General features: G+C 37.3%; 1 protein-coding gene across 23 annotated transcripts in view; it reads left to right on the forward strand.

Annotated features, from left to right (window-relative positions):
• The window catches only part of UNKL (unk like zinc finger), a 37,580-nt gene that overhangs the window by 10,022 nt on the left and 1,105 nt on the right, over positions 1-26,453 (forward strand). For 10 of the 23 annotated variants that reach the window (XM_015294511.4, XM_025155166.3, XM_025155161.3 and 7 more), the window contains 13 exons: positions 386-519; positions 2,498-2,633; positions 3,376-3,493; positions 7,193-7,277; positions 8,964-9,076; positions 10,784-10,972; positions 13,064-13,126; positions 14,399-14,564; positions 18,406-18,498; positions 20,256-20,486; positions 21,135-21,337; positions 22,029-22,283; positions 24,448-26,418. In XM_015294511.4, the coding sequence (XP_015149997.2) occupies positions 386-519; positions 2,498-2,633; positions 3,376-3,493; positions 7,193-7,277; positions 8,964-9,076; positions 10,784-10,972; positions 13,064-13,126; positions 14,399-14,564; positions 18,406-18,498; positions 20,256-20,486; positions 21,135-21,337; positions 22,029-22,283; positions 24,448-24,603 (1,942 nt within the window). In that variant the 3' untranslated portion in view covers positions 24,604-26,418. Of the gene's footprint in view, positions 1-385; positions 520-2,497; positions 2,634-3,375; positions 3,494-7,192; positions 7,278-8,963; positions 9,077-10,783; positions 10,973-13,063; positions 13,127-14,398; positions 14,565-16,546; positions 16,590-18,405; positions 18,499-20,255; positions 20,487-21,134; positions 21,338-22,028; positions 22,284-24,447; positions 26,419-26,453 lie in introns of those variants that run through there. The other 13 variants (XM_015294517.4, XM_040647692.2, XM_046900844.1 and 10 more) reach the window with 5 other exon arrangements.

The following is a 26,453-nucleotide window of genomic DNA, read 5'->3' on the forward strand; positions in this document are numbered from 1 at the left end:
CTTCTTTTGTAAAATGGTACAGTGAGCCAAAGGACTTTTGGTAACTTCTGTTACTTCTTTTACTTCTACCATGTCATATGTGGTGGTGGAATATTAGTAATGAATAACATGTACAGAATGTCAGCATATCAGCACACTGAGGTACACTGCTGGTACAAACATTGTCTGTATACATAATGCCAGCATTCCTTCACATGCTCTCTTTGGTTATTCTGACGTGGTTATTCCTTATGACCCTCTGCTTGCTTTTTTATTTCAATTTAGATTTGTTAGAATCTAGATTAAATGATAAATTTTTGATGGAAAAGGACAAGATTTTTTGTAGGACAGATAGGGTTACTGTAGCTATACAGTTTTGCAGTGTCATTTTCTTTCCCCATTCCAGAGAACTTCAGGCACAGGAAACTTTACAGAATGGGCAGCTAGGATGTGGTGAAGGCATTCCAGATCTGCAACCAGGGAATTTAGCAAGTCAAGCAATGATTGAGAAGATCCTTAGTGAAGATCCAAGATGGCAGGGTAATGTTACCCTGTCTCCTTTCTCCGTTTCTTTGATGGTGTTTGATCCAATTTGTTGATCCTGGGTCTAAACTTGGGAGATATTCAGAAGTCTTTTTTGTAATAGAGTAAAAAAATGGTTTCTATAAGTAATAAAGATATTTGTCAACAGTTTTGTACAGTCTGTCACATTTATATTGAGATTGTAAATTGAAAATGTTTTGAAAATGTTTAATATGTCTCAGCTTAGTTAATACAAGTACTGCTAATCTGTATCAATTGGAAAATTATTCATACAAGTCAGTAGAAGCTCTGTCTTGTGTTAAGTGATCAGAGTCTTCGTTTTTTAAGTCATTAATTGAATAGTTAACAAACCTTTGTTCTTTGCTGAGATTGACTAGCAGGAATGAAGTGGAATGTTAAATAGAAAATTGGAGGAGAGTATTCAGATGTGAGTGTCTTGAAAGCTTTACATGAGATTGCTTAAAATCAATTGTGTTGGTTTTCTTAAGACTTTCAAGTTTGGATTTCACTTGCATCTCACACTGCCAAAGATGTTAGTATCAGTTGCATATTACTGGAGCTGGTGTCCAAATGTTACTGTGGATAAGATTGCAGGATACAATTACTTTCAAAATTTCCTTTATGGACAGTACCACAGGAAGAGGTGACATGAAGATACTGTCTCTAAGGAATTCAAGGAAGATAATTTTATGATATTTGTCCCTGCTATATATATATATATATATATATATATATATATATATATTTTCTGATAGAGGATGAATTCCAGTCATTTAAGTACTAAAATGTGTAGACTGTAGTTGTCAGCTCTAGATGAAAAATACTGGAATATTTTTTCAATAGGAAAGTAAAAAATTAAGAAAAATACAGCAAAATTAACCAACTGCAAGCATTTTTATTGGGTTATTTGCTACAGTGTTATGTTATGTAATACTGTGTGACTTCTTTACATCCTACTAAATGTGGTGGGATTGCATATAATTGCTAGAGACTGAAAATAATCATCCAGCTGGTGATTTCAGCTTTATTTTCCTTAGTTTTAAATTAAACTATTGAAGAGGACTGAAGGAAATGTAGACTCTGTGTGATGCTCTGATCAGTAAGCCTTGCTATTTTAAAGTACACCATTACTGACTTTTTGAAAATGCTTTTTCAGCTCGTTTTCCACAAATTTTGTACAAATTTTGCTGTATTTGTTTTTGTGGACATCTCAGATTAGAAGGTTTGCTAAAGACAAGATATGTGATAGCAATTGCTTCTGTTATACCTGAAACCATTTTCCTACCTTAGGAAGGAATTAGGTTGGCTTGGTGTAATTCACTGTTAACAAAGCCATGCTGACGATTAGCCAAATTTTACCTTCTAATTTATTTGCTTGCTCTGTTGTTTTTCTGTCTTTTTCTGTTTCTAGACAGAACCTTCTTTTTCCGTGTTCTAATTCCTCCTTACTGGAACCAGATGTAGATAAAGAGGCCAAAGTCAAAAAGAGGCTCTAGAATTTGTCCAGGAAGATTTTAGTGGCTAATCTTAGTGTCCCTTATCATGAAAGAAGTTTTGGTGAAATAAGGACTGTCAGCACTAAACTTAAGAAAGGATGTAGATATAAATCTTGAAATGGTTTCAGTGTTTGTCTTACTAAAATGAGTAGTATTGCTTATGGTTTTCGTTTTCAAAATGTTGTATAGGTATAATGAGTATTTCTGGATAGTTTCTCTACCGAGGTTGGTAGTCCTATGTTTGTGTACGTTATTTTACAGTTGCTATAGAATATAAGTATGATGAAAATTTCTTTGCATGAATGTTGGACTTGTATTTCAGAAAATACTGATCTTATCTAGACTTATAAGGATGGATGAGTCTGATGGATAACTTTTTTTTTTTTTTTTACAAAACAGCATGATTCCTAAGCTAACTCAAGGCACTTGGAATACAAAGTTTAGTTGCTTATTTCTCTTAATTTTTGACCTGTTTACAGACACAAATTTTGTACTGGCTGGCTACAAGACAGAGCAATGCACAAAGCCACCCAGACTCTGCCGCCAGGGCTACGCATGTCCGCACTATCACAACAGCCGAGATAGAAGACGGAATCCCAGAACATTCAAATACAGGTACATAAATATTTGGAATACACTTTTTGGTCAGTCAAGACTATTGTTAGCAGACTAGTTTGTTTGGGCTCTTATGCTATGGGTATTCCCAATGGAATAAAAACATCTCTTTCCCAGCAGCCTTGCTATTTTATTTTTATTTTATTTTTTATTTTTATTTTATTTTTAATTCTTTGTGGAAAAAAATCATCTGTTCAGAATGATCAGTCACTTCTGAAGAATAGAAACATGAAATGGTAATAAAAAAAAATTCTGTTTTTCCTGTGAAGAATGAAAACTATAATTTTTAGTGAAAATCAAGAATCACCAGGTGATATCTTCTTTGTTGGAAAAAGACCAGTTCTAATTTCTGGCTTTCTTCTGTTTTCGCTCCCCAGATTTTCTGTTTCTGAGCAGTACTCTTAGTAACTTTAATGCATCCCTTCACTTAGTTTTAGAGTGAGCTTGTCATTCTGAAACATTGGTTTCTTCATTTATTTGGTGTTCCATCATGCTGTGCTGTAGGCTTTAGGATTGATGGGTTTTGCTTGACAATCTCAGGACTATCCATAAATGTCACCAGACAGAAGAAAGCTGGAATCCTACTTGCTCCTCCTTCTGTCAGAGACAAAAGACTAGTTTTCTCTCAGAATTTACAACTTTATAGGTCCCAGAAGCAAAGCTCCTCAAATTTAATGGGAAATTGTTTGAGACTTCTGCTATGAATTAGATGGAAACATGCTCTGGGCATCATTGTTTCTAGGTCTACTCCTTGCCCCAGTGTAAAACATGCAGATGAATGGGGTGAACCTTCAAGGTGTGAAAGTGGGGATAGCTGTCAATACTGTCATTCTCGTACAGAGCAGCAGTTTCATCCCGAGGTAAGAAATGAGCTTCTTCTTACTTTTAGTGACTTTAAATTTATTGTGCTCTTGAGTATCTGCTAAAGATGATACATGTGAAAAATACATAACATTTGGAGAGAAAAGTCACGTAACTCTTCCAGTAGTTGAATTATTGGTTTAAGCAAAATCTGATGAGAATATTTATTTTACTGCTGTGGTTTTCACTGATAGGCATTTTCAATATACTGCTTACTAAAAAAAGAACTAATATTCCCTGCAGCATTTGGATGCTTTTAATCTAATAGCTGGACTGACTTTTCACATGACTCATGAAAACCCTTTTTTTCATGTTGATTGTCCATATATAAGATTTGGGTATAAATTTTACCTAACTTTCAGAATCAGTTTTAATTACATTTTTCCGATAACTTGGGACAAATTACAATTTTGAGCATTGTTAAAAGCTGTATTGCAAATAATTGCAAGAATCTGAATAAGTGAAAGAAGGTGGTAAGAGCAGTGTCTCTTCCTACTGCCTGAAGTAGGACACTCCAGAAGAAGTGTATGAATTTAGATTTCTCTCTAGATATGCTCATTGTAACTTGGCTGGATAATTAAGCGTAAAAATGAAGTGCTAAGGAAAACAGCAGTGCCGCATTATCTCCTGAGATTTAAATGTTTTATGGCATTTTCCAGTTAATGGAGGAAAAAAAACCCATGATACTGAAAAGACATGTTATGTAAGAAGCTAGTTGTACAGTATTCGGTATTTGTTTGGAACTTGGGACCTCTGAATGGGCATAAAGAATTCACAGCAGAATATTGCTTGCATTAGGAAGTTAAAAGCTTAGGAAGTTATAAGCAAAGACCATTCAAGTAATTGCTGTTTTCTTTTCCAATTATGAAGATTACTGAAGTAATCTCAAGAGCATACCACTCTAAAAGAAACTCCTAGAATACTGACTTCAAGATTTTTTCAAACTCCTCCTTATCACATGTCCCCTATCAGGTTGACCATCTGCATCTTTATATTAAGTAGGTGTTGACTATCTCCAATCCCGAGATGCTGCTCCAGAATTTCTCTGTATTGATTACTAGAGATTTTACAGTGTGGATTTACTTCAGATTATCTAATTTCTTCCATGTTATATTCCAGCCCTATTCTGTAATAACACTGTCTTCCTCCCTAGTATGACTATCATACTTTAGTTTATGACAGAGATATTAATGAAAATACTAAAATAAGTCACAAGGCTGAGGCTTGAGTAGTGATGCCAATTTTGTCTGCTGCCTTCCTTCTTCTTACCACCCATTGTCATCTACCCATTTCTTTAACAGCAGATACTTAACATTGGTAATAGTCATAATCTTCATTACCTGAATTACTCTTTCCACATAGTTTATTGATGTCTTATTAGGATGACCACTTTTTCATTTTAGAGAAGAATCTTTGATTTATCAAAGTTCTATAATGAGTCTACCTTGACAGGCCTTTGCCAAATGTACCTTTAATTTTATTTCATTTCTTTCTGTGCTTAATTAAATTATGACAGAATAATTGGTGGACTTACAGTGGTCTGAATCAGCTGTTTTTGCTCTTCTCAAACTTAATGGGTGCTATACCTAATATACCTCAGCTATATGTAGTGCTTTTGACATGACAGTTTTGCTAAAAGTATGTGCCAACTGCAGCTGTTTTATATGCCAATTCTTTAAAAACTCTCACTTAACAGTTGCCTAATTCATTTCCTGGCCCTGAACCAAAGGTAGTTTGCTCCCACATCAGCTGTATGACCTCAGTCTTTCTCCATCTTTCTCCATCTTTATTTCCATTAGCTGTATTGCCTTTGTTGAAGTGTTGAACATAATTCCTGCTGGTACGCAAGTCCATGGTCATAGGGTTATCGCCTCACTTAATTTTAGCTGTAGCATTTCATTTCACAGAAACTAGCAACGTACTTCTGCTCAAAGGAGATTTCATTCAACATCGTGCTCTGTAATTGTTTCCCTTTGCTCCAGCTCTGGCTGTAGCTTTGTGGTTAGAATGGAAATTCCACACAGCTTTTGAGCCTCTGACTAGAGGATGCAAAGTGTTCATTTTACTCAGTTTACAATGAAATTTAGTCTGTTTGATGGTGGTTAGCATTTGCCTTCATTTTTCATCCTACTGATTTGAAACAAAGGGCTGTAATTCAGCCTTACTTTTCTGTGTCCTTTAGTTGAATTCATACTCACTTTATCCAGCTTTATCTTTTTCTATTGGATGTTGTGTCTTCACACTTCACCAGATTCAGATAAAGAATATTCTTGCTACCTTTTGGCTCAATGACTATTTTTTGAAGAAATCTCATTGTTGCCATATTTAGGAATAGCTTTATTCCACCATTACTAAATAGCAGCTGTGCTATTGTCTATAGCTGAATTCTTCTGTAATGAATTAGTTCTTAGTGTTTGCTGTGTGTTTTGTAACATTGGTACGTGTGGATGATGTGGCCATCTCTGGAATCAGTGCCAGCTCTGGCCCCTATAGTCTTTTGATTTTATCTATATTGTCGCTTCTTACGATAGTAGTACTTATCAGTAGGCATTTCTCACCACCTGGGTATCTCATAGGATTAGGAATGATTTTGTGATTAGGACCACAAATTAAGACTCAACTTCTAGCTACTTCTTTTGTTGAAACCATCTGGAAGTTAGTGCTACTTTTTTCTTCTGCATAATAAGCATAAGATATACGGAGTTGGGATTTTATATTCACCAATAATCAGAGAACAGGTAAGAGAAGGATCCAGCTTCATTTCCTAGTTTGGGTATGGTGTCCACAAATTACTCCTTCATGTTTTGCAATGCTCTGATAGCTCCCAGTAAAATTGGTAGAAAGATGAGTCCCACTGCTCTGTTGGTAAAGCGTGTACTTCTGGTGAATGCTTCTCTGCACTATGAGTGTTTTGACTCCTATTTGGTGCTTAAGGAAAAATAAATTATTTCTGTATTCCTATCCCCAAAACTTGGGGGACCACTGCCATTTGCTACAGATTTGCAAATTCGTGGAATTAATTATCAGAAGAATCTGTGTGCTTTCAAATAGGTTTTTAATGTTGTTCTTATATAAACATTGTTCTGGTATGTCAACTTTGTCTAAGCCATGTGAAATAAAAGACAAGTGAGATCCTGTTAGAGCAGGAAACTGCACCTGGATCTTATGTGCAACTTACATCATGATTACTGCCCTGAACTGTCAGTGTTACTTCAGTTCTCACATGCCTCAGTCAGATTAGAGAAAGACATTTGAATGTTAGTAAGATTTGAATAGTAGAGATGTGTAGAAAAGAAAAGCATATTGTTTTGTTTTTTTTTCTTAAGACATTCTAGTATATACATTATTTCTCCTGTAAAATTTCTTACAGTGGTGTAAATGACTTCAACTGGAGTTTGACTTGTTTCCATATAACACATGGAAAACAAAAGCAATTTAAGCAACATTTTTCTAAAATACTATTGTTAATATTATACAGAATGAGGTTAGGATTCTCTTGTTTGAGGTTTACTTGTCCTACTGTTCTGCTCTTCAGTTTGATTTAAAAAATGCAAGAACTGAGTTTTCTGTGAAAGCTATGTTAAGTATATTGCTATTAAATATTAAGAACTTTTTGTTTAAAGGTTTTAAAATTTTCTATCTATTTTATTGCTCAGTAGGAAATATACTTCAGTTAATCACACTTCTGTTTTGTTTAGATATATAAATCTACAAAGTGCAATGATATGCGCCAGACAGGTTACTGCCCTCGCGGCCCATTTTGTGCATTTGCACATGGTGAAAGTAAGTAAAAGAATTACTATTTTCTATCAGAGTTATTTCTAAGCACCTATAGCAGAAGTGACTTAAAATCCTTAATTTAATGGGCAAATGGCAATTGATGTCACTTTTTTAGAAATTAATTCCATATTTTCCAAAATATTACATTGTTAAGGGAGGTTGCTGAATGTACATTGAATTTGCAGCAGCATTAGAACAGGAAGTTTTCTTTACAAATGCAGCTTGTCCCTACAACTCTTTGAGCTTGACTTAGCAAATGTATACCTGTTGGACTTTTGTAAATACACTAGTTGTCTTATTGAAGCTACTGTAGTAAACTTCAAAATAAATAAAGATCTGATGCCAGCTTACATTTTACCTGCTGAAAAGACCCTAGCAATTTTGGAAAGCTCCAGATTTTTGTGATTCAGTAGTATTTTGCTTATGATTCTGTGACTGTAAGAAATGTCAGTGTACATGTCTAGGCAAATGTGATATTCTGTACAACTGTTTATTACGTTACTTACAGCCCTAGTTCCATAGAAGAATCCTTTCCATCATTCATAGATTTCTCAACAGCTTCTACCATTCTGTGTTGAACTAGCTTGGGGAAGTACACATTCTCTATAGTAGTCTTCCTGGTCTTCCCTCAATGAGTTCTTCACACTCAGCTGACACATTGTTTGTTCTTCTTTTCTTTCCTCATTTCTTAAGACCATGATGAATTTTACTATTCCTCCAAGACAGGTTTTCAGGAGCTTCAGTGATGCCCATGAGAGAGGCCACTATATGGGACTCCTACCACATCTATAGGTGTCTGTGGAAATACAGTTAAGCTGGGGGAGTGCTTACAGTGTAGAGTTTGTAACTTCCATGGAGCTGGCCAGAAATTATGATGTTTGCTGTTAGATGGAATTAGAATGGTTGTAGAAGCAAACATTTGAAATTTAGTGTATTTCTCTTACTTACTGTTAATAGGCAGAATAGTAAAAACTGCACTATTAGAAACAGTCCTCAGCTGCACTATCTCCAGTGAAGAGAGGTATCTCTGTAGCTCACACTCATCCTGTTTCTGGCAATGGCTTGCATAGCCCTACACTCTAGCAGAGCTACTTACTGTTCCTAGGAAAGGAACGTTCACATTTGATTTCTAAATAGTGGCTTACTGTTACCCCTTCAGAAATGCATTAGTTGCAAGACATGGAAAAAAATCCTTGTAGGTTTGAGAGATTTTTTTCTCAGTCCTGACTCCGATATACTGTGTGCATGAATTATGAGTGAAGGAATATCATTAAATGTAATTGCTTACTAAACTAAACATTTTTTGTTAACTCATTATTTGTTTGTAAAACTTGAAGACTAAATCTCCTTAAGATGTTAAATTAAAATAATCAAATATCTGCAATTTTTATTAGTTTAACAAAGTAGCCTTTGGGGAAATCAGGAAGTAATTGTTCAGTTATTTTGAGATGAATTTTCTGGTATTAAAATTAACAAGTAATTGATTGTAATTTACATTAGATTTACATTAGAAGTAAATTACAATCAATTACTTATTAATTTCTCAAAGGTTAATATTCCTTTTTAAGTTAAGCAGTGTAAGTAAAGGTTTCTCTTTACAATTTTTATTATTAAGTAAAGTGGTTCTAGGCTGGAGGGGGGGGGAAGCAAAACCAGCCCAGTAATTATGATGCTGTTGTTACTTTTCAGTCAAGCCAGGTGCTCACCTGTTTTCAACAGACAGCATAGGAATCACAAATGAATGGAGCAGCAGTGTTAATGCCACAAACAGCCTTACAAGTAACAGTGGGCAGTCTGGAAATGTAAGTGTAAATCACTCTGTAAAGGCTAGTACTGATCATCACTCTGCCAATATATAAGTATTTTATTTCTTAAACATCTCTTTTTTTATTTCTTTGTACTTCAACAAAAGAGAAAAAAGTCAAAGCTATGGTAAATGTCAGGTGGTAATATTTAACTGGTTTTGAAAACTTAAATGGAACATCTGCTCTGGAAACCAGACTTAATTATGTATTACTTGTATTTTCTGCCCTTGTTTTTGTCTTAAGATGCAATTATTCTGAATGCTACAGCGAGGAGAGTCATTGCTAATCAATGATAGAACTAAAGGACAGCTTAACTTACCTGTGTCTTTTTTTTCTATAGGAAAAATTTAATTCTTGGAAGAAATTGCTTGATCCCACTCCTGTTTTCAGTCCTAATTTATTAATAAGTGAAGTGATATCTTGCCCAATCATGCTTTACTTAAAGCTTCTTACAGTGATTCAGTGCATGGAGTGTGTTGGTAGTAGAAAGGTTTTTGATTGCAAGGGTAGCAAATGTATTCTGTAATAGAAAATTTTGTCAGTTAAGACTGAGGGACAGGAATTAGAAAGGTATATTGCAGAACTTTATTTTAGTGTCAACTTGAATAGATATGGTTTTTTTGATATTTGCTGCAAAATGACTGTTGTTGTTTAACCTAGCAGGCAGCTAAGTACCACATGCCTAATGTCTGGGGGATGTGGGGAGGAAGAGAAAAAAGAAAGAAAAACCATCACCAAACAACAACAAACAAACAGAAACACCAGAAAAAAACAAGTGATGCAAAATACGATTGCTCACCACCAATGGACTGATGCTCAGCCAGTCCCTGAGCAGTGGCAGCCCTTCCTGCCCTGGCCAATTCCCCACAGTTTTATTGCTGACCATAATGTCATACAGTGTGGAACATCCGTTTGGCCAGTTTGCATCAGCTGTCCTGCTTCTGTCCCCTCTCAGCTTCTTGTGCACCCCCAGCTTCCTCACTTAGCAGGGAAGCACAAGAAGCAGAAAACTCTATGGCTCAGTGTGAGAACTGCTCAGCAGCTAAAACAGTGGTGTGTTGTCAGTGTTATTTTCAGCTTAAATCCAAAACACCGCACTGTGCCAGCTGTGAGAAAGAAAATTAACTCTAATCCAGCCAAATCCAGGACATAATATATGAAGATAGTGATCTCTCTTTTCTCTCCCGACTTGAGTTTTTTCTTACCTCATTTGCAATGCAGAGCAATAGGTAAATAAACATTTATTCCGAGAATTTCATTTCTAGGTTTCCATCAGTGTTGGTCTATCCAGTTTGATGAGAAGCTAGAAAAAAGGACATCGTTAAATAATGTTTCAAAGGAATTAGAAGTAAACAGTGCAGTTGTTAAGACTCCTGGCTTTCTTTCTTGTAGCTTAATATTGCTGTCAGAAAGCAAGTATACCTTTATTGTAAATTAATTTCCCTTAAGAAGAGTGATTTCTGCCTGAGTCATTTTGTGCATAGAGACAAACAATTTACAATAATTCCAAGTCACTTTTGTCATCTGGTACTTTGCTCCAGCTTATACCAAAAGTACATGCAAATATGCTGAATTTAGTATTTTATTAAGAGAAGAGTGAAATTGATTTATAATTTCAGTTAACTGTCTTCCGAAGGGAGAATGTTGCTGTAAACATAAAAAGTGTTACAGAATGTATTAGACACTGTTTTCTGTCTCCTACAGATTTCCTGTTCTTCAAGTCCACCTGTAACATCAAGTTCTGGTAGCAGTAGTTCTTTGTCACCCCTTGGACCTCTTTGTAGACAGAGATCATTAGCAAACGGTGTTTTGTGTTCTGAGTCTAGCACTTCAGGTGTTTCTTCACCAACATCCAGCTATCCTAAGGCACCAGGTTTTGAACGAGAAGATCAGGTATGTGAATAATGGGTCTAGAAGTATAAATACAATCTTAAATAATTAGATTAAGCAGAAGATGTTCTCTATCTCCTGTATCTGCAGTGATTTTTAATAATATTCAACACAAGGTCAGGAATCCTTTCCTGTAGTGAGCTAAAAACTGTATCAAAGTGCAATTGTCACGGGCTAAGAACACTTCCTGAAGCTGTTGCTGCAGCTCAGCTGGCATGCAGCAAATCATAATTTTGCAGAAATGTGATGGTCATTTTTAAGCCCATGTTGCCAACAACAGAACAAGGTAACTGTGAAGAAACCCAAACATGGCTAGATTTCGTAGGGTTCAGTTTTATTTTTTGTTGAAAAGTAACGGTGAGAGTATGCATTATTTTTTGGCTATTGAGACTATTTATGAGTTCTAATCTTCATTTATGTCAGTTTATTCTCCTACGTGCAGCTACCTCTCAGACAAGTTCATTGCTGAGGCAGATGAGTGATAGAATACCTTGATCCTCTTGAATAAAGTGAGATTGAGAGACAAAGAGAGAGATCTGTGGCGTTAGAAGCAAAGGAGGGTTGCTGAAATTGAAGTTGATGAGAAGTTATAATCTTTATGGTGGAGGGGAAGGCAGAAAACAGGTAGTGGTTGGGACAATTGGGAAGGCTGATGTTTTTCAGGCATGTGTAGCAGCTCTGGTGACAGGTGAGAGAAAAACTCAGCCAAGGGTTTACCTAATGTGGAAAAGTTTTTCTTTATTATAGGAGTGGTAATTGTCAGAAAGGAACTGTTTTAAAGAAGAAACTCCAATGGCACATTCAAACAAGCTGTAGCCACACTAATCAGTCATCTTGCTAAACTGTGATTTGTCAGAATTGATTTCTATATCCTGAGATGCACAGGGAAGTGCAGAAATGAAAAACAGAAGAGGAATAAAAGGAAGGGGTTTTTGTAGATGATAAAGTGTTGTAGGTGATGGAAGAATCATTACAGTGAAGTTCTCCAGGCATGGTCACTTTCTTAGGTGTAGATCTTCAGTCAGACTGTAAATTAGAGATCTGGTTATTTTGACAAGTAAGATTTACTGCTACCAATGTAGTGATCAAATAATCCAAGATCAAATGTTATGGAAGTAACAGTGCCAAATAAATGGCTGCTTTCTGGAGGTAAGTCAGCATTAATTGAGAAATAGTGGTGGAAATCAGTTGTTCTGTTTTGGTGATAATCAGTGAGTAGTGTGCTGCTACAGAACATGCATCTCAGCCACAAAGAAGTCATGTTTGCCTCTCACTGGCCACGTTGGCCATACCTAGAAAGGAGGCAGTGATGGACTTTGCAACCGAGAAGAAAACATGTAGAATAATGGGAGGCATATGAAGAGGAGAAGAGTTGTGTCTGAGTGATAGGGAGCATTCACCTCAAGAGAGATTAGAAATCTCTCAAAGGAAAAAAAAGAACAAACAGAACTTTTCAAAGGCAGCAGAAATAACTCTTCCTAAAGAGACAGAAAGGACCATGCAGAGTGTACTCCGATTCAGGAAATCACTTAAAGTTTCTGGTTTGAAAAGAACAGAAATCCTTTTGATTTTGTTCTGCAAGAACACAGTGGCAAAGAGAAAGGGCTTACAGTTCCCTTTTATTTATGTATGTCTCACTTCTTTGAAATGTTACCTTGTTATAAAATGGTGTTAAAATCTGCCTTTATATTTGAAGTGTTTTTGTGTGTTATTTGTTGAATGATTACTTAAAGAGAAAATGTAGGCAGTTCAGCTGAAACTTTGGGCTAACCTAGGCTTCTATCCCACCAGCCTCTTGGAGAAATAGTCACCAGCTGGCAAGCATTTGCAACACATTATTTCAGTCTATCATAGTGCTAACATGGCTACTCAATTTTTGGGCTAGAAATAACTTGCATGTGCTCAATTTCCATGTTGATTTACGCTATGATCATTAAAATTTAACTCTCCTTATGGAACTGCAACAAGGGAAATTAAGTCGCCCTCTTTTTAAGACATCATTACAGAGATGCCTCTGACCCTTCATGAGCTAATTATGTATTTTTACCAGTGACTCATTAAGTTCATATATTTCATAGTTTTTTCTTGTTTCAGGCAAAGCAGCGAAGCTTCTCAGCTGAGAATCAGCAGAAAAAAAATGAACCAGACACCAAGCAGGTATTGCCAAAAGCCTAACACTAATATTTTGCCCTTTTGGATGATTCATTAAAGCAGTATCAAAATTCTGTGGTACTTTGCAAAGCTGTCTAAAGAAAATTTACAATCAGTGGCAGGACAACAGGTAATGAGTACAAATTGAAACACGAGAGGTTCCATCTCATCAGGAAACTCTTCTTTACTGTGAGAGTGACTGAGCACTGGACCGGAGAGTCTGTGGAGCCACTCTCCTTTGAGGTATTTAGAAGCTCTCTGGACACAGTCCTGAGCTGCCTACTTTAAGTGGCCCTGCTTGACCAGGAGGGTTGGACCAGGTGACCTCCAGAGGTCCCTTCCAACCTCAGCCATTCTGTGATTTTGCACTGAAAGGTCTGGAAGGCAGGATGTGTGAAGAGCAGCTGAAGTCTTGGTTTGTTGAGCCTTCCCTCTCCTAGGGAAGAGGAGACTGAGAGAAGGTCTCATGGTGACCTGCAACTTTCTTGCAAGGGAAGCAGAGGGAGGCACTGATCTCTGTGGTGACCAGTGGTGGGACCCAAGAGGAGGGCATGGAGTAGTGACAGGGCAGGGTCAGGTTGAGTATTAGGGAAGGGTTCTTCACTGTGAGTGTGATCAGGCACTTGGAACAGTCTCCCCAGGGCAGTGGGCACAGCACTAAGCCTGCTGGATTTCAAGAAGCATTTGACAGTGCTCTGTGAAATACAATTTGAATTGTGAGTGGTGCTCTGTAGAGCCAGCAGTTAGACTTGGTGATCTTTGCGGGTCCCATCTGACTCAGGATGTTTTATGAGTTGTGTGAAAGAAGAGTTCAGCTAGAAAGAGGTAGTAGAGGTGTGTGCTGTGCAGTTTAGTTTCTCCTGTCTAAACTGAAGATCAGTTTATGCACCAGTTGCATTTGGATTAAATGGGAAATTTTGCAGAACAAAGAAATCTAGAATATAATTTGTGTACAAACGTATAATGAAATGGTATAATTGCTCAGTAGATTTTTTCCTTTTGAAAAGGGTCATCAGACTTCAGCTGACTGGTTGTAAAGCTCATTTGAAGATATTTCTCTGAAAACAAAATTTCTTCATATAGTGGCAATATCCAACCACATGGGAAATGATACGGAAAATTATCTTAATCTATTCATCTAGAGGTCCCTTCTGGATTTCTTTCTGTTTAAACTAAAATAATCATTTCTAAAATTACGCTGTATTTATTTCATGTGCTTACACATGACTGTGTAAGTATACACACCCATACACTAATATACATGTTTGTTTTTAACAGAACCATCTCAGTGTTTTTTCAGTGGTTAACCCACTTGCTTCAAGTATTACTTCTAGTCTGGCCTCCAGTGTTGGATCAGACAGTTCATCTCCTACAACTGTCTCTATTATCAGTACCCAAACTCTCCCATTCTATTCTGCTGGTAACACAGTTGAATCAGTTATAGGTAAGTCTTAACATCTACTCTCTGACTGTATGTAGTTCAATGCATTATTCAAGTTCTCCTTATTTTAATGTTGGTTCAGAACAGCTTATTGGTAAAGACATTTGTATATACTCGATTTTATTATATTTAATTAAACGCAATATCTGAGTTTTAAATTGAATATTTTTCCAAAAAATCATTGTTTTTCGTAAGTTCTCCAGTGTAAGCATAGGAATGAGTAAATGGGAATTTAAAATGGAAGATCTCATTGATAGTGGCCTGTGATTTTAAGAATGCATAAAACCTTCATAGTGCATCTCACCACGTTCCTAGAAATAGAAATGATGTCTCTTCAACTTGTGTTGGTGGGCTACTGAGATTTGACTTTTTTCTCTTTGAGGTTACTTTAGCAGATGCAGTTACAAATTTTACAGTCTTTGCAGGAAGATGGGAGGTTTTTCTTGGCTGTCCATTTTCCAATCTCATTACTGGTTCATCCAGGGACAAAATCATCTTTTTGTTCCCCTTATGCGCGCCAGACCTGAAAGGACACAAAAGGGAGGAACCCTTTGTTCTGGATACACAACACAGATTCAGGAAATATTCAATTCAAAAATCCTCATCACTAATCCAGAGCCTTCCCCTTGGTTAACATCAGCAAGTCTTTTTATTTGGAAAATGTTAAAAGGAGATAAATAATAATTAGACACTAAGTTGTTAATAACAAAGGGGAGAACTTCGACAGTAAATTCATGCAGTCACCAGTAGGCAATCATGTCACATTATACTGCTCTGTTTATTATTAAATAATTACATCCTCACTCCAAGAATAACTTGACACTTGCTGTGAGGGTATCCTCAACAATATGTATAGAGAAATACAGACATCTTTATTCTAAGGAGGCTTATCCAGAGCTGGATTCTCCAGTTCCTTAGTTGTCTTAGTGGTCCTTTGCAGGTTTTGCTCCAGCATTTCTCTTGTAGTAGGCAGCCCAGAACTGGACGCAGTACTCCAGGTACTGCTGTATTTGCCCAGTGCTTTGTTAAATACCAGCTTGACAGGGTTTAGTCATATGGCAACACAGACCACTATAACAATTTGAAATCCCGTGGTTTATAATGTTCTCTGAAAGGAAATACACATATAATGTACATTGATTATGTAGTGTTGTCTTCTGAACTGCTGTGTACTTTTTACACTGTATCACTGAAGGCTGAACAGAGCATACTGTATGTTCTGTCAATAAATCAGTTTTTGAACACCTGTATCAAACATTTCATGCTGCTGTTGCTGATTGGCCTGCTTGAGTTCCTAAATACATTGACAGATCAACTGAATCACTTCAAGAATACAAAGTCTGAGAGTTTGAGTCTTTGTATATTATGTGCTTCAGTCCCCTGACCATCCAGATAACAAGCACTTCAGTGCTAATGGACACACTCCAGCATGTAAATGTCTTTCTTGCATGGAGAAACCCAAAACCAGCCAAGGTGCTCTTGCTGTGGTCTCACAGGTGCTGGAGAGCAATTGTTTCCCTCAGCCTGCTGGCTGCACTGTTACTAATGCAGGCCAGTTGCTTTTACTTCCCCCGAGAACATGCTGAATGTACTGTTTGTTGGGATTCCCAGCTCTTTTTCTGCAAAACTGCTTTCTGGTCATTTGGTCCCTAGCCTGTACTATTGCAAGTGATTATTCTATCCCAGGTGCAGCATTACTTTATCTGGCTTTGTTGAATTTCATGTGGTTTCTGGCAACCCTTTCAGACAGCTTTTCTCCATCCCTCCAAGTGACAGTATTGACATATAGTGTAATTAGTGTTATGCACAAACTTGTTGAAATACGTGGAACTTCTACAGTAAATGTGATTTTTTTAGGAGGCTGTAACAGGAAATGTGATTTGAAGGACATTGTATTTTGCAGCTTGTGGTGTCAGTCACATGAGCAGGGGTGTGCTGTGATTAGCTGGTGTGCTTGAAGGTTTGTGTTTAAATCAGTGTGTGCCAGAGAGCAGGAGACTGCAGGCAGTGAGTCAGCACTTAGCAATGGTAAGGTAGGCATTTCCTCTTCTCATCTTTTTTGAAAGAAATCTGTGCAGAATGTTAAATGGCAGATATTTTTCTACAGTCTCACAAGTATATACCCTGCTTTCCTAAAAAAGGTTTGTTGGATGAGCTGTGTGTTGAAACATACATGTAAAATTATTTTTAGTTGTCAGAATTAGTGAGCAGATTCTTAGTTTTTGTTCTTTGTAAGTATTGTAATGTCACTGCTTACAGTTAATGCTATGGAAATAAATCTTTTGTGGAAATAAAGAGAGCTTTTGGAGTAAGTATGTGCTAGTTGACCAGAACAAGTAACTAGTGTAACAGTAAAATCCAAGGTCTAATTTCCACATACTTGATGTGTTGCTAATCCAGTTTAATTTTAAAATTATATACTAAAATTATACACAGAATAAGTGTTGCAAAGTCATTTAAGCTGTTACATGCTCTGTTTCCCATGTCCTTTTGTCATTCTGTTACTGAGCTTAAGAGATTCTTGATTCTTCTGAGGTAAAATATGCCTCTGCTATCTTCAGCTATTTTTCTAAAATAGTTTTCAGGATGCTATTTTTGTTATTTGAAGTTGAGTCATGATGTCCATGTCTCATGGAAGGATAAGTTAATGTACTTTACTGTAACTGTGTAGATTTTGTGGGTTTTTTCCCCCAAAGAAGTTTCATATACGTAAGTTACTTCTCCAGAGTTCTACTTTGTGTATATACAGGATGGCAATGAAAGTGAAGTGCTGTACATCATCTGAATAGAGCAAAAAATTAAAACACTCTCGTAGAACAAATATGTAATGTTCTTGTAGAAATGGGTGCATTGAAGAATTGTTAAAAAAAAAAAAAAGCGAAGGAGCTGCAGGAATAGAAGAGGGTAGGTGGTAATGGGAAAAGAGGCTGAATGGATTTGGATAAAGGATTATGGGAAATGCAGGAGTTATATTAGCAAGAACTGAGGAAGCTTTGTCAGACAGTGAGGTCTGAAGCCTTTTCTTTGTCCCTTCATCATGATTTCCTGGGGAGCTCTTAAGTTTTTTTCTGTCTGCTGGCTGAGTAATTTTCCTCAAGAGCTGAAGAAGAGAAGGGGATAGGGGAGCTGAGAATGAGCATGCTGATCAAATAGAGCTAGCACTTAACATTGAGGCTTAGGTGGTGCATTGAACACTGAAGAATGATGGAGCAGAAGAAGGTATGATACTGCGAGCTACTCCTGTCAGACAAGGGAGATAGTGTGAATAGCCTGCTTTTGTTCTAGCAGGGAAAAAAAACAACACAAGAAAAGAAAGAAGCATCTCATTCATGTGTATGGTGTTGTTATACAAACATGCTGAGAAAGGTTGACATGCACAAAAAGTGATTAGTGAGGTCCAGTGCTGATGGAACACAATGGTGAATATCATTTACAGAGAAAAATGGAAATGTAAGAAGAGGGAGGAAAAGAAAGGACAGAGAAAACTGTGTGAGATGCCAGGTGAGAAGTGCAAGTTGGGGCAGAGGAACATCCTTTCTTGGGCATCCTGTCCAGTGCAGCAGGTGGTTCCCTCCCCCATAATGTTTCCCACGTCAACTGTATTGACAGTATAGCTATTCATCAAAATCATCTCGGATGCCTTATTAGGTCTTCCCAGTTAGGAAATTATTAGTGTTAATTGGAACACACCGTGGCCAGTGGATGGTGCTGTGTGGTGTTAGATACGATCTAGACAGTAAAGATTTTTATTATGGAAATTTTAATAAAAATAATCAAAGTTCCCTCATTTCAGCATCACGATAGTTATATGGATAATTCACTGGTACAGTGTTTTGTTTAACAGGTTCAGCTTTAGATATACATTTCAACGGTGTGAATGTTGCCTCCATAAATAGAGAGTTGGAAGATCAAGAAGGCAGTGACCTTGGATTAGCAAGTAAGCGGTTCAAGTTGTAAAATCAAACTACATATCACTTAAAGTAATTTTATTTACCTTTCTAAGTGTTTACTCTTGTTACAGACAATAGTGACTGTGGAGAAGAGTTCTCAGTTGTGTTCTTTCTGTTTAATTTTGAGATGTAAGCAGGTTAGACTGCTGTCATCCTGTCTCTTTTGGAAGGGGTCGGTCTATTAAGGAAATGTTTTTGGCATGCCCATGGGGCTGTGGGCATAATAGCTGATGGAAGGACTGACTTGCATACATTTATAGAATGTCCTGATGCATTTATAGAATATCCTGACCACAAGCTGCAGACAATCTCTGTTCTGGTACCTGGAGCCACCCCCTCCTGCTCTTTCTTCACTGACGTTGGTGTTTGCAGGGCTGTTTCTTATACCTTTTTTCTCAATCCATGCTGCTTTGCAGCTTTTTGCCCTCTTATACGCCTTTTCCCAGAAGCACCACCAGAACTGCTGATGGGTTTGGCTGTGTGCTGCAGCAGCTCTGCACTGCGGGTGGTGGGGAATGACTGTGCCCAGCATGGGGCAGCCCTGGCCTGTCCTCATCCACAGCCTTGCTCCTCAATGCTGATTGTGTTGGGCAAATTCCAGGTGATGTGAGGAATAATTCAAGTACTAGAAAAGAGATGGCTCTGTTACAACTCCATACAGTGTTTGCTTGAGATCTATACTTTGGCTCTTAAAATTTATGAGAGTTCTTACTGTGCCAGATTCTTAAGCCTTTACTGTGTTGCTCCCTTGCTTCTCCTGCAAACAGGGATGTAGGTTTATTGTTTGCGATGTCATGTACATCTCTGGTCTGCCCTGTATCTTCCTGAGTATTCCATGATATATTTTTGAAGACATTGTTGCAGTGCAGCTTATAATGAGCATTCCTTTCTTCTTTTTTATTTTTAATATTTCTAAAAGGAGTGATGTTTTCTCTGATGACAGAAATTCATCAGTTTTATGCAAAAACAAAACCATAATAATGACTCATGCTTTTACTATAACTCACTTGACCGCTTTATTTTCTTCAAGGAAAAGGTGATGTCATTTTTATTGCTATTCAAAAGTTATTGTTTAAAATCTTTACAGTAAATACTGAACTGTTTCCTGATTGGGAAAATCCAATGCATCTGTTCAGTTATTCAAGTCATTGCATCATTTAACATCCATTCTAAAGATACCTTACTTTTATTATTACCGTTGTTTTGGAAAATGATGAGCAATACATTTGTTCTATTTGTTATATTATTTATTACTTTGTTTCAAACTTAGTTTCTGTAGAGTTAAGTACATTTGACATTTAAAATCTACTGAACAAAACTATGTAAAAGAAAGAAATTGAGGTATTTCTGACTATTATGCAGTAAAACATTTTCAAGGTATGTAGTCTCGGTTTCTCAACTCTAATTTATGTATTGAAATAGAAAACAATTTTTTTCTTACTCCTTTAAGCTCCAGTCAGTTTTTCCACTTGGTTCAGTTGGCTGTAAATATTTGTAAGTCAGATAACCTGATCTGAAAAACGTTTTCTCTTTCTCTGTAGCCACAGATGATGTCACTGCCTCAAAGTGCTCAATTTTAATATATTTTTTAGAAGAGCAGATAAATAATACTTTCTTTATTAATGGCAGGTATTTGAATATGCAATTTAATTTTAAATGATAGGTTTTTTAAGAAGAATACTTGCAGAGCTGTGTCCTGCTTTGGAACTAATTTCTATTTTTTTATTTTTTTGTGCATGCTTAGGTAAAAGATTACTGGAAAGCTCAGCACCTGTCAATATTCCAGGTTCTCTTGTTCGTTCCTCCTCTTTACATTCATCATCATCCCTTTCAACCTCTCCACTCAATTCTCTTTCACAATCACTTTCTCAGTCTTTTGTTTCATCCACTATGGTCCCTCACCACCAGCAGCCTCAGCCTTTGAAGTCAGAACAGAATATATTAGGCACCTCCGCCTCTTCTCACAACTCTTTAGGTAAGTAGGCTGAAGGCTGCACTGCTGTGTTTTAAGAGGGCAATCAGTGGCAGGTCAGGAGGGTTCGGCTCAAGGCTTTGTAAAGTTGCATGACTTGATCCGGAAGACAAAGCCCAGCTATTATAATTGTTAACATTGCTGACAGTGGTGTTAAATGAGGTATGTGGGAGAGAGTTCAAGGAGTTAACTTTTCCTTCCTAGTGAAGGCAAAAAATGTTCTTGGAAGGAGGAGATATTTACTTAGTGAGGCATTTGAAAGGGGGAGATAGAGTAGGCAGCAAGAACACGTGTTAGCTACAACTTTTGCTAATTGAAAGTTGAAAAAAAAAATAGAAAATAGAGAGGAAAAACTGAAATGATGTATGAACTTCTGGGAATAAAGGTTTTGTATATGAATATATTCCCACTATTTCTTCTCCTCTTGCGGACTGTGATCTCTTTTATTAAAAGCAGCAGGAGCAAAGCATGTGCTAAGTTTCCTGAATTGCTCCAAAACTACAAATATTTTCCTGACTTTTACATTTCTGAAGATAGTAAAATAATGAGTCTTGCAGGTAAAAGTGTAAGTTTTGCATTTTCGGTGTGGTTACGTAGTTCTGCATGTGAAACATCTGCACACCCTGCTGCAGAATATTTTTTGTTTTACAGGTTTAAATGGTGTTACAGGGAGCATGTGGGACTTTGTAAGTGGGAATTTCTCTCCCAGCCCATCCCCAGTTCTAAGCAGTGGCACTGCCCCCTCAGTAAGTTCAAACAGCAGTGGGAATGAACTAACTCGAGTTAGACAGGAACTTGATGATGCCAAGAGAAAACTAAAACAATGGGAAGAATCGTGGCAACAAGTGAAACAGGTATGTTCACTCATGGTAGTATTACATTTTCTCTGTATTTAGTAAACATGCACCTCCAACTGTTTTTCCTTTTTACATGTTTTATTATCCTTGAACCCAGAGATTTTTTTACAGTTTATCAAGTGAATTGACTGCAAATGATGATTTTTCCATCTCCCCAATGAGCTGGCAGCGTAAAGGAAGCAGACCCATTAGTGCTGAACAGCAGTGTATCTCAGTGTAAAGTAACTAAAGACATACATTCCCTTCTGTACCCCTGCCTGTTGGTAAGCACACACACACACAAAAAGGCTTGCTACCAACTCTGGCTGCGTATTGTGCCTGGATGATACTCAGCCATCTCAGCGGTCAAACTGAGGCTCTTGACAATTGCCACTCCAGTGCATTTCCTGTAGTCCTTTTCTTCCTCTCATATCATATTCTCTGTGACAAGGAGTAGCAAAGTAGCTCTGCTGCGTTCTGGCAGATTTTAATGTCTCCTGACACTGAAATTTGAACACGTGTTCCATTCATAGAGCTCCATAAATGCGACAGTTGGATAAGTAGGAAAGACAATTAAATTGACCATAATTACATCGTTGTGTCTAAAATTAGAAATCTGCACCTTTGAAAGCTTCCAAATTTGCTCTTCCGTTTTTAATTTTAAAAAAATAATAATTTTTCTTACATTCTGGAAATTGCTTTCTCTCAGGCATGTGATGCATGGCAGAAAGAGGCTCAAGAAGCAAATGAACGTGCTGACGTTGCATCTGCTGACAAACAACTTGCTCTTCAGAAGAAGGAAGCAGTGGAAAATAAATTAAAAAAGCTGAAGGTGCAATTAGCTGCCTGCCTATCTACTTCATTACCTTACATGGAAAACTATGGAGACATAGAAAAAATATCCTTGCCAAAGCTTCGCTCCTTACAAAGCCGGCTGCACTTAGATTTAGGAACAATAGATGAGGTGAGTGCCTTCATCTGTGTAACTATTTTTGCTTAACTAAAACTGACAGCTCAGTAAGCTTCAGTGAGATGCATATGCCAGGTTTAATTTCAGAGAGCACCACTGATCTCAGTGTTAAGTCTTTCCTTCTGGATTACATGATGATCAGAGTTCTCAGCCTGATAGATTCTTCTAATTTTTTGGTCAGCTATCAGAATAAAGGACCAGCAGTTCTGAGGGTGATATGGGAAAAAAAAAAAAAAAAGATTCTGAAAAAGCTTAAATGGCCAATATTTCAGCCACTACCTATATAAATTAAAACAGTTGTAGTAAATAAATGTAAACAATTACACATTATTCACTTGTTTAGAATGTAGGTGGTGAGGTTCTGCTCTAGGAGTTTGTATAGTCAGAGAGGCCAGTACAGACTTGGAGCATAGAATCACTGGCAATCGACAGGACCTCTGGAGATCATCCAGTCCAATGCCCCACTCAAACAGGGTCAACCTGAGCAGATTGTTACAGCCTGGCCCAGAAATGTTTTGAATATCTTCAAGGATGGAGATGCTGGAACCTCTGTGGGCAACCTTGTCCAGTGTTTGACCACCCTCACTGTAAAAGTGGGATTTCCTCTTTTTATCATTTGTGCATGTTGCCTCTTCTTTCACTGGATACCATCAAGAGGAGACTGTATCTTTTTTACTTCCTCCCACAAGGTATTTATACACATTGATAAGATACCTTTTCTTTTTTCAGCCTCTCCTCATGTCAGATGCTTTGGTCCCTTAGTCACATTAGTGACCATAATGCTGCATTCCACCTTCTCTAAAATCCAAACTTAGGTTCTGCGAAAACGTAAGATGCTCGTTTGCTGTCAGATGCAGAGCATTTCTCAGGGCTGGCAAAGCTTTGAAAGTCATATACCCCTCCTCTGAGCATAATCAAGGGAGATAATAGTGACAGTGTGCTGCTCCAGGCATCAGAAGCCTCATTCCTACTTCAGACTGTCCTGAGCCTAGCTTACTTCCACATTACGTTTTATTCTACAGTCTCAAAGGGCAGTGATAATGATGTGATGGCAGTTCTTCTTGCTTTGACTGTCATGGGACAGTCCAGACAAAAAAAAAAAAAAGTAATATTTCCTCCCACTTACTGGTGGAACAGTCTGCCATACTCCTGTACCTGTTTGAGTTCAGCAGTTTATTCTCTGTCTCAGTGCTCCTCCTGTCCAGTGCCATCTGTATCAGCATGAACTGTTGCCCTGAACAAAAGCCAGGCTCTCCTTACAGGAGGTTGAAACATAATTCAAGTCTCTGGCAATAAAGTAGATAGATGAGACTTGCTATTTACCAGGCTCGTGTGCTGAGTACATTTGCTTTAGGGATCACTGTTGTTTTTCTCCTGATGGATTTTAAATAGAAGCAAAACAGTCCTGGAATCTATCTGAACAAAATCATTAGGTGCTGGGACAGAAGTCATCTCAGCCAGACTGGGCTGTTTGGAACAATTACCAGCCTTTACCAGCTGCTCAGCTTCTCAGGTTTCCTTTACCACTGTGGCCTCTTCTCATCTATCTCCTCCTTCCAGGAGAAAGGTGCTGTCTTAGTATTGCTTCTCTTAATCCAAAGATGACTTTCTCAAAAATTAATGTAGCTTTTAGATGCCTTTCACTTCTTCCTGTCCCTTTATAAGGTTGACGTGGTTTACTACATGGAGACATCTATTTGCATCCTCCCCAAAGTCTGTCCCTGTAGCTTTATTCAAAGTACAGCATATCTGGGAAACTTGCATTTTGTCTTAATGGAAACACCTCTCACAACCTACAAAAATGTAACAGTACTTTGAAATGTCAAAACAAGGAAGCACACAACACTAAAAAAGGCTGAGTTCTCCATCTGTTTTTTTTTCTTGCTTTGTGTCACTTATCCCAGTGATGCAGAGAAGCTGCAGTCCAGAAGTGCTAGCCTAGATATTTTCTTGTCTAAGTGCACCTATACTCCTCCAGCTGCTGCTGTAGTGGTTGTGCGTGCTCAGGTCTTACAACCCTCACCTTTGTTATTTGTCATACAAAAGCCATTATTCTTTGTGGTGTTAGAGTTTTATTCAGGACAGCTAAGCATAAAATTGCTAAAACACAACTGTACAGTTTGGAATCCTTTTACTGAGTGCAGTAATCATCTTACAGGTGATTTTTCAGCTTCAGTCAAAGAAGTGTATAGTGTGTCAAGAAGGTGATCGTAGCATTGTCCTGAATCCATGTCAACATTACATACTTTGTGATCACTGTGCAGCTAAGCAAGAAGAATGTCCCTGCTGCAAGAAAAAAAGTAATCTGTGGTAACATACAGGCATGGTACTCGTATCATGTTAATGAATGAAATATATTTTATGCTTTTGTATTTTGTATAAAAATTATATAAATCACTGATAATTAGTCCGTTTAATAGTGCTAGACTGATTTCAATTTTGATGTGAGAAACTCAGTTGCTTTTCTTGCTCACCTTTACAATCAGTAATTAATATCAAATTAATTAATAATTAATATCAATATCAGCCATTCAGTGAGCTTCTATTAGTCTTGAGGTTCGTTCATTCCAGCCCAATCCCATCCCAGTCTTTTCCAACTCCCGCCCACATTACAAAGTGCACAACATATTTAGGTTCATTTGCACTGTAATGGTTTTGTAGAATTCTTACCACGATGAATGGTACTCACAGCTGTTATTGCCATGAGCAGAAGGTGGATGCACAGGTGCAGTGAGTACGCACTGAGCAGTACGAATGGTCCCTGAGCCACGTCTGTTCTGTGTGCTGTGCCAGGGCCAGTATTTGGGAATTGGTCTAACACTATGTTTACTTTGCTGTTTGAAAAACTATGATTATTATAAAAGCACTTTTTAATTATTTTTTGTTGTTGTTGTTGGAGGATATATTGTAAATGGCTTCAAGCTGCTTTCTTGGTCTTAAGCTTATTTTTTAATACACAATAATATGATGCTTTATATGTGTACTGTGAATTTCAAATATTTCATATGGTTTTACTGTTAAATCATAATAAGATTAAATAGATGTGAAAACTTACCTAGATTTTTTACAATTTATAAGTTAACTGCATACTACGATATTTATAAATGTACCAGTGGAAAGAAAAACAGGCACATCTGCTTTCGTATTTCAAGACATGTTTTAAACTTGGTGGAACGGATCACTGTTAGTAAAGTGCTGTGCATTTGCATATTTCTCTTGGTTTCCATATTTGTAGTCTTAAACTTTTTGTACCTTATCTAACTTGCGTGGTACTTGTTGGGAGCAGACACACGTAATAACTTTTACCAAGTGCCTATGCCAAATACCCTAAAAAATAGCAGAAGACATAAAAAGAGGATTTTGCAGTTAAGTTCTATTGCTTAGTTTTGTGTCATACAATGTGATGATACGAGGATATGTCTCTTGCTTTTATAAATATTTTGAAGTAAGTGTTTTCACTAATGAGGTAACACATGGAAGGAGCTGCAAAATGACTTTGTGTCATCAGGCACTTTGACACGGTGATTCTTTTAAAAGGCAGTAACGTACTTCATCCTGGTTGTTGGGAATGTGCAATTTAGGAGGAGAAGTTAATTAATTCTTGATGTTAACACTGTCCATGTTTGGTTTCCTTGCAAGGAATAACTGCCTGTTATTCCTTCTTTGTTAAATCCATGTGAGATGCTCGTACAGCTTACACTGAATGACCTCCTACTGTGTTACATGATTTGTGTCTCTGTGTTGATGTATTCAGTACAAGAAGTGAGCTCACAGGCAGAGAAGAGTTAATCTATTTAAAGTTCTTTCATGTTGAAACAAAGAGCAAAGTGTGTACTGAAATCCTTATTGTTGAAACAGCTTCAATGACGGTGTCTGTGTGGGGTTTTGTGATCGTTATTTGAAGATGTGAGTCAGCGAAAAACCAAACCGTGGCACACCTCTGTGATAATGAAATGTACACTGCTGCTTTCCTAAGGCACGTCGGTTTGTAGGAATGTTGGAGCCCTTTCGAAAAGGGGGAAGGAAGTTAAAGTATTAAATATATTTTTACTTATTCCTATTTCAGAAACTTTTTGAAGATCATAGTGGTCCATTTTAAATAAAGATCGAAGTTGGGTTTAAAATGTGATTTGTTGACTCACAGTTTCTCTACAGTTTTTGTCT

The sequence above is a fragment of the Gallus gallus genome, chromosome 14 (genome assembly GCF_016699485.2).
Source record: "Gallus gallus isolate bGalGal1 chromosome 14, bGalGal1.mat.broiler.GRCg7b, whole genome shotgun sequence".
NCBI lineage: Eukaryota > Metazoa > Chordata > Aves > Galliformes > Phasianidae > Gallus > Gallus gallus.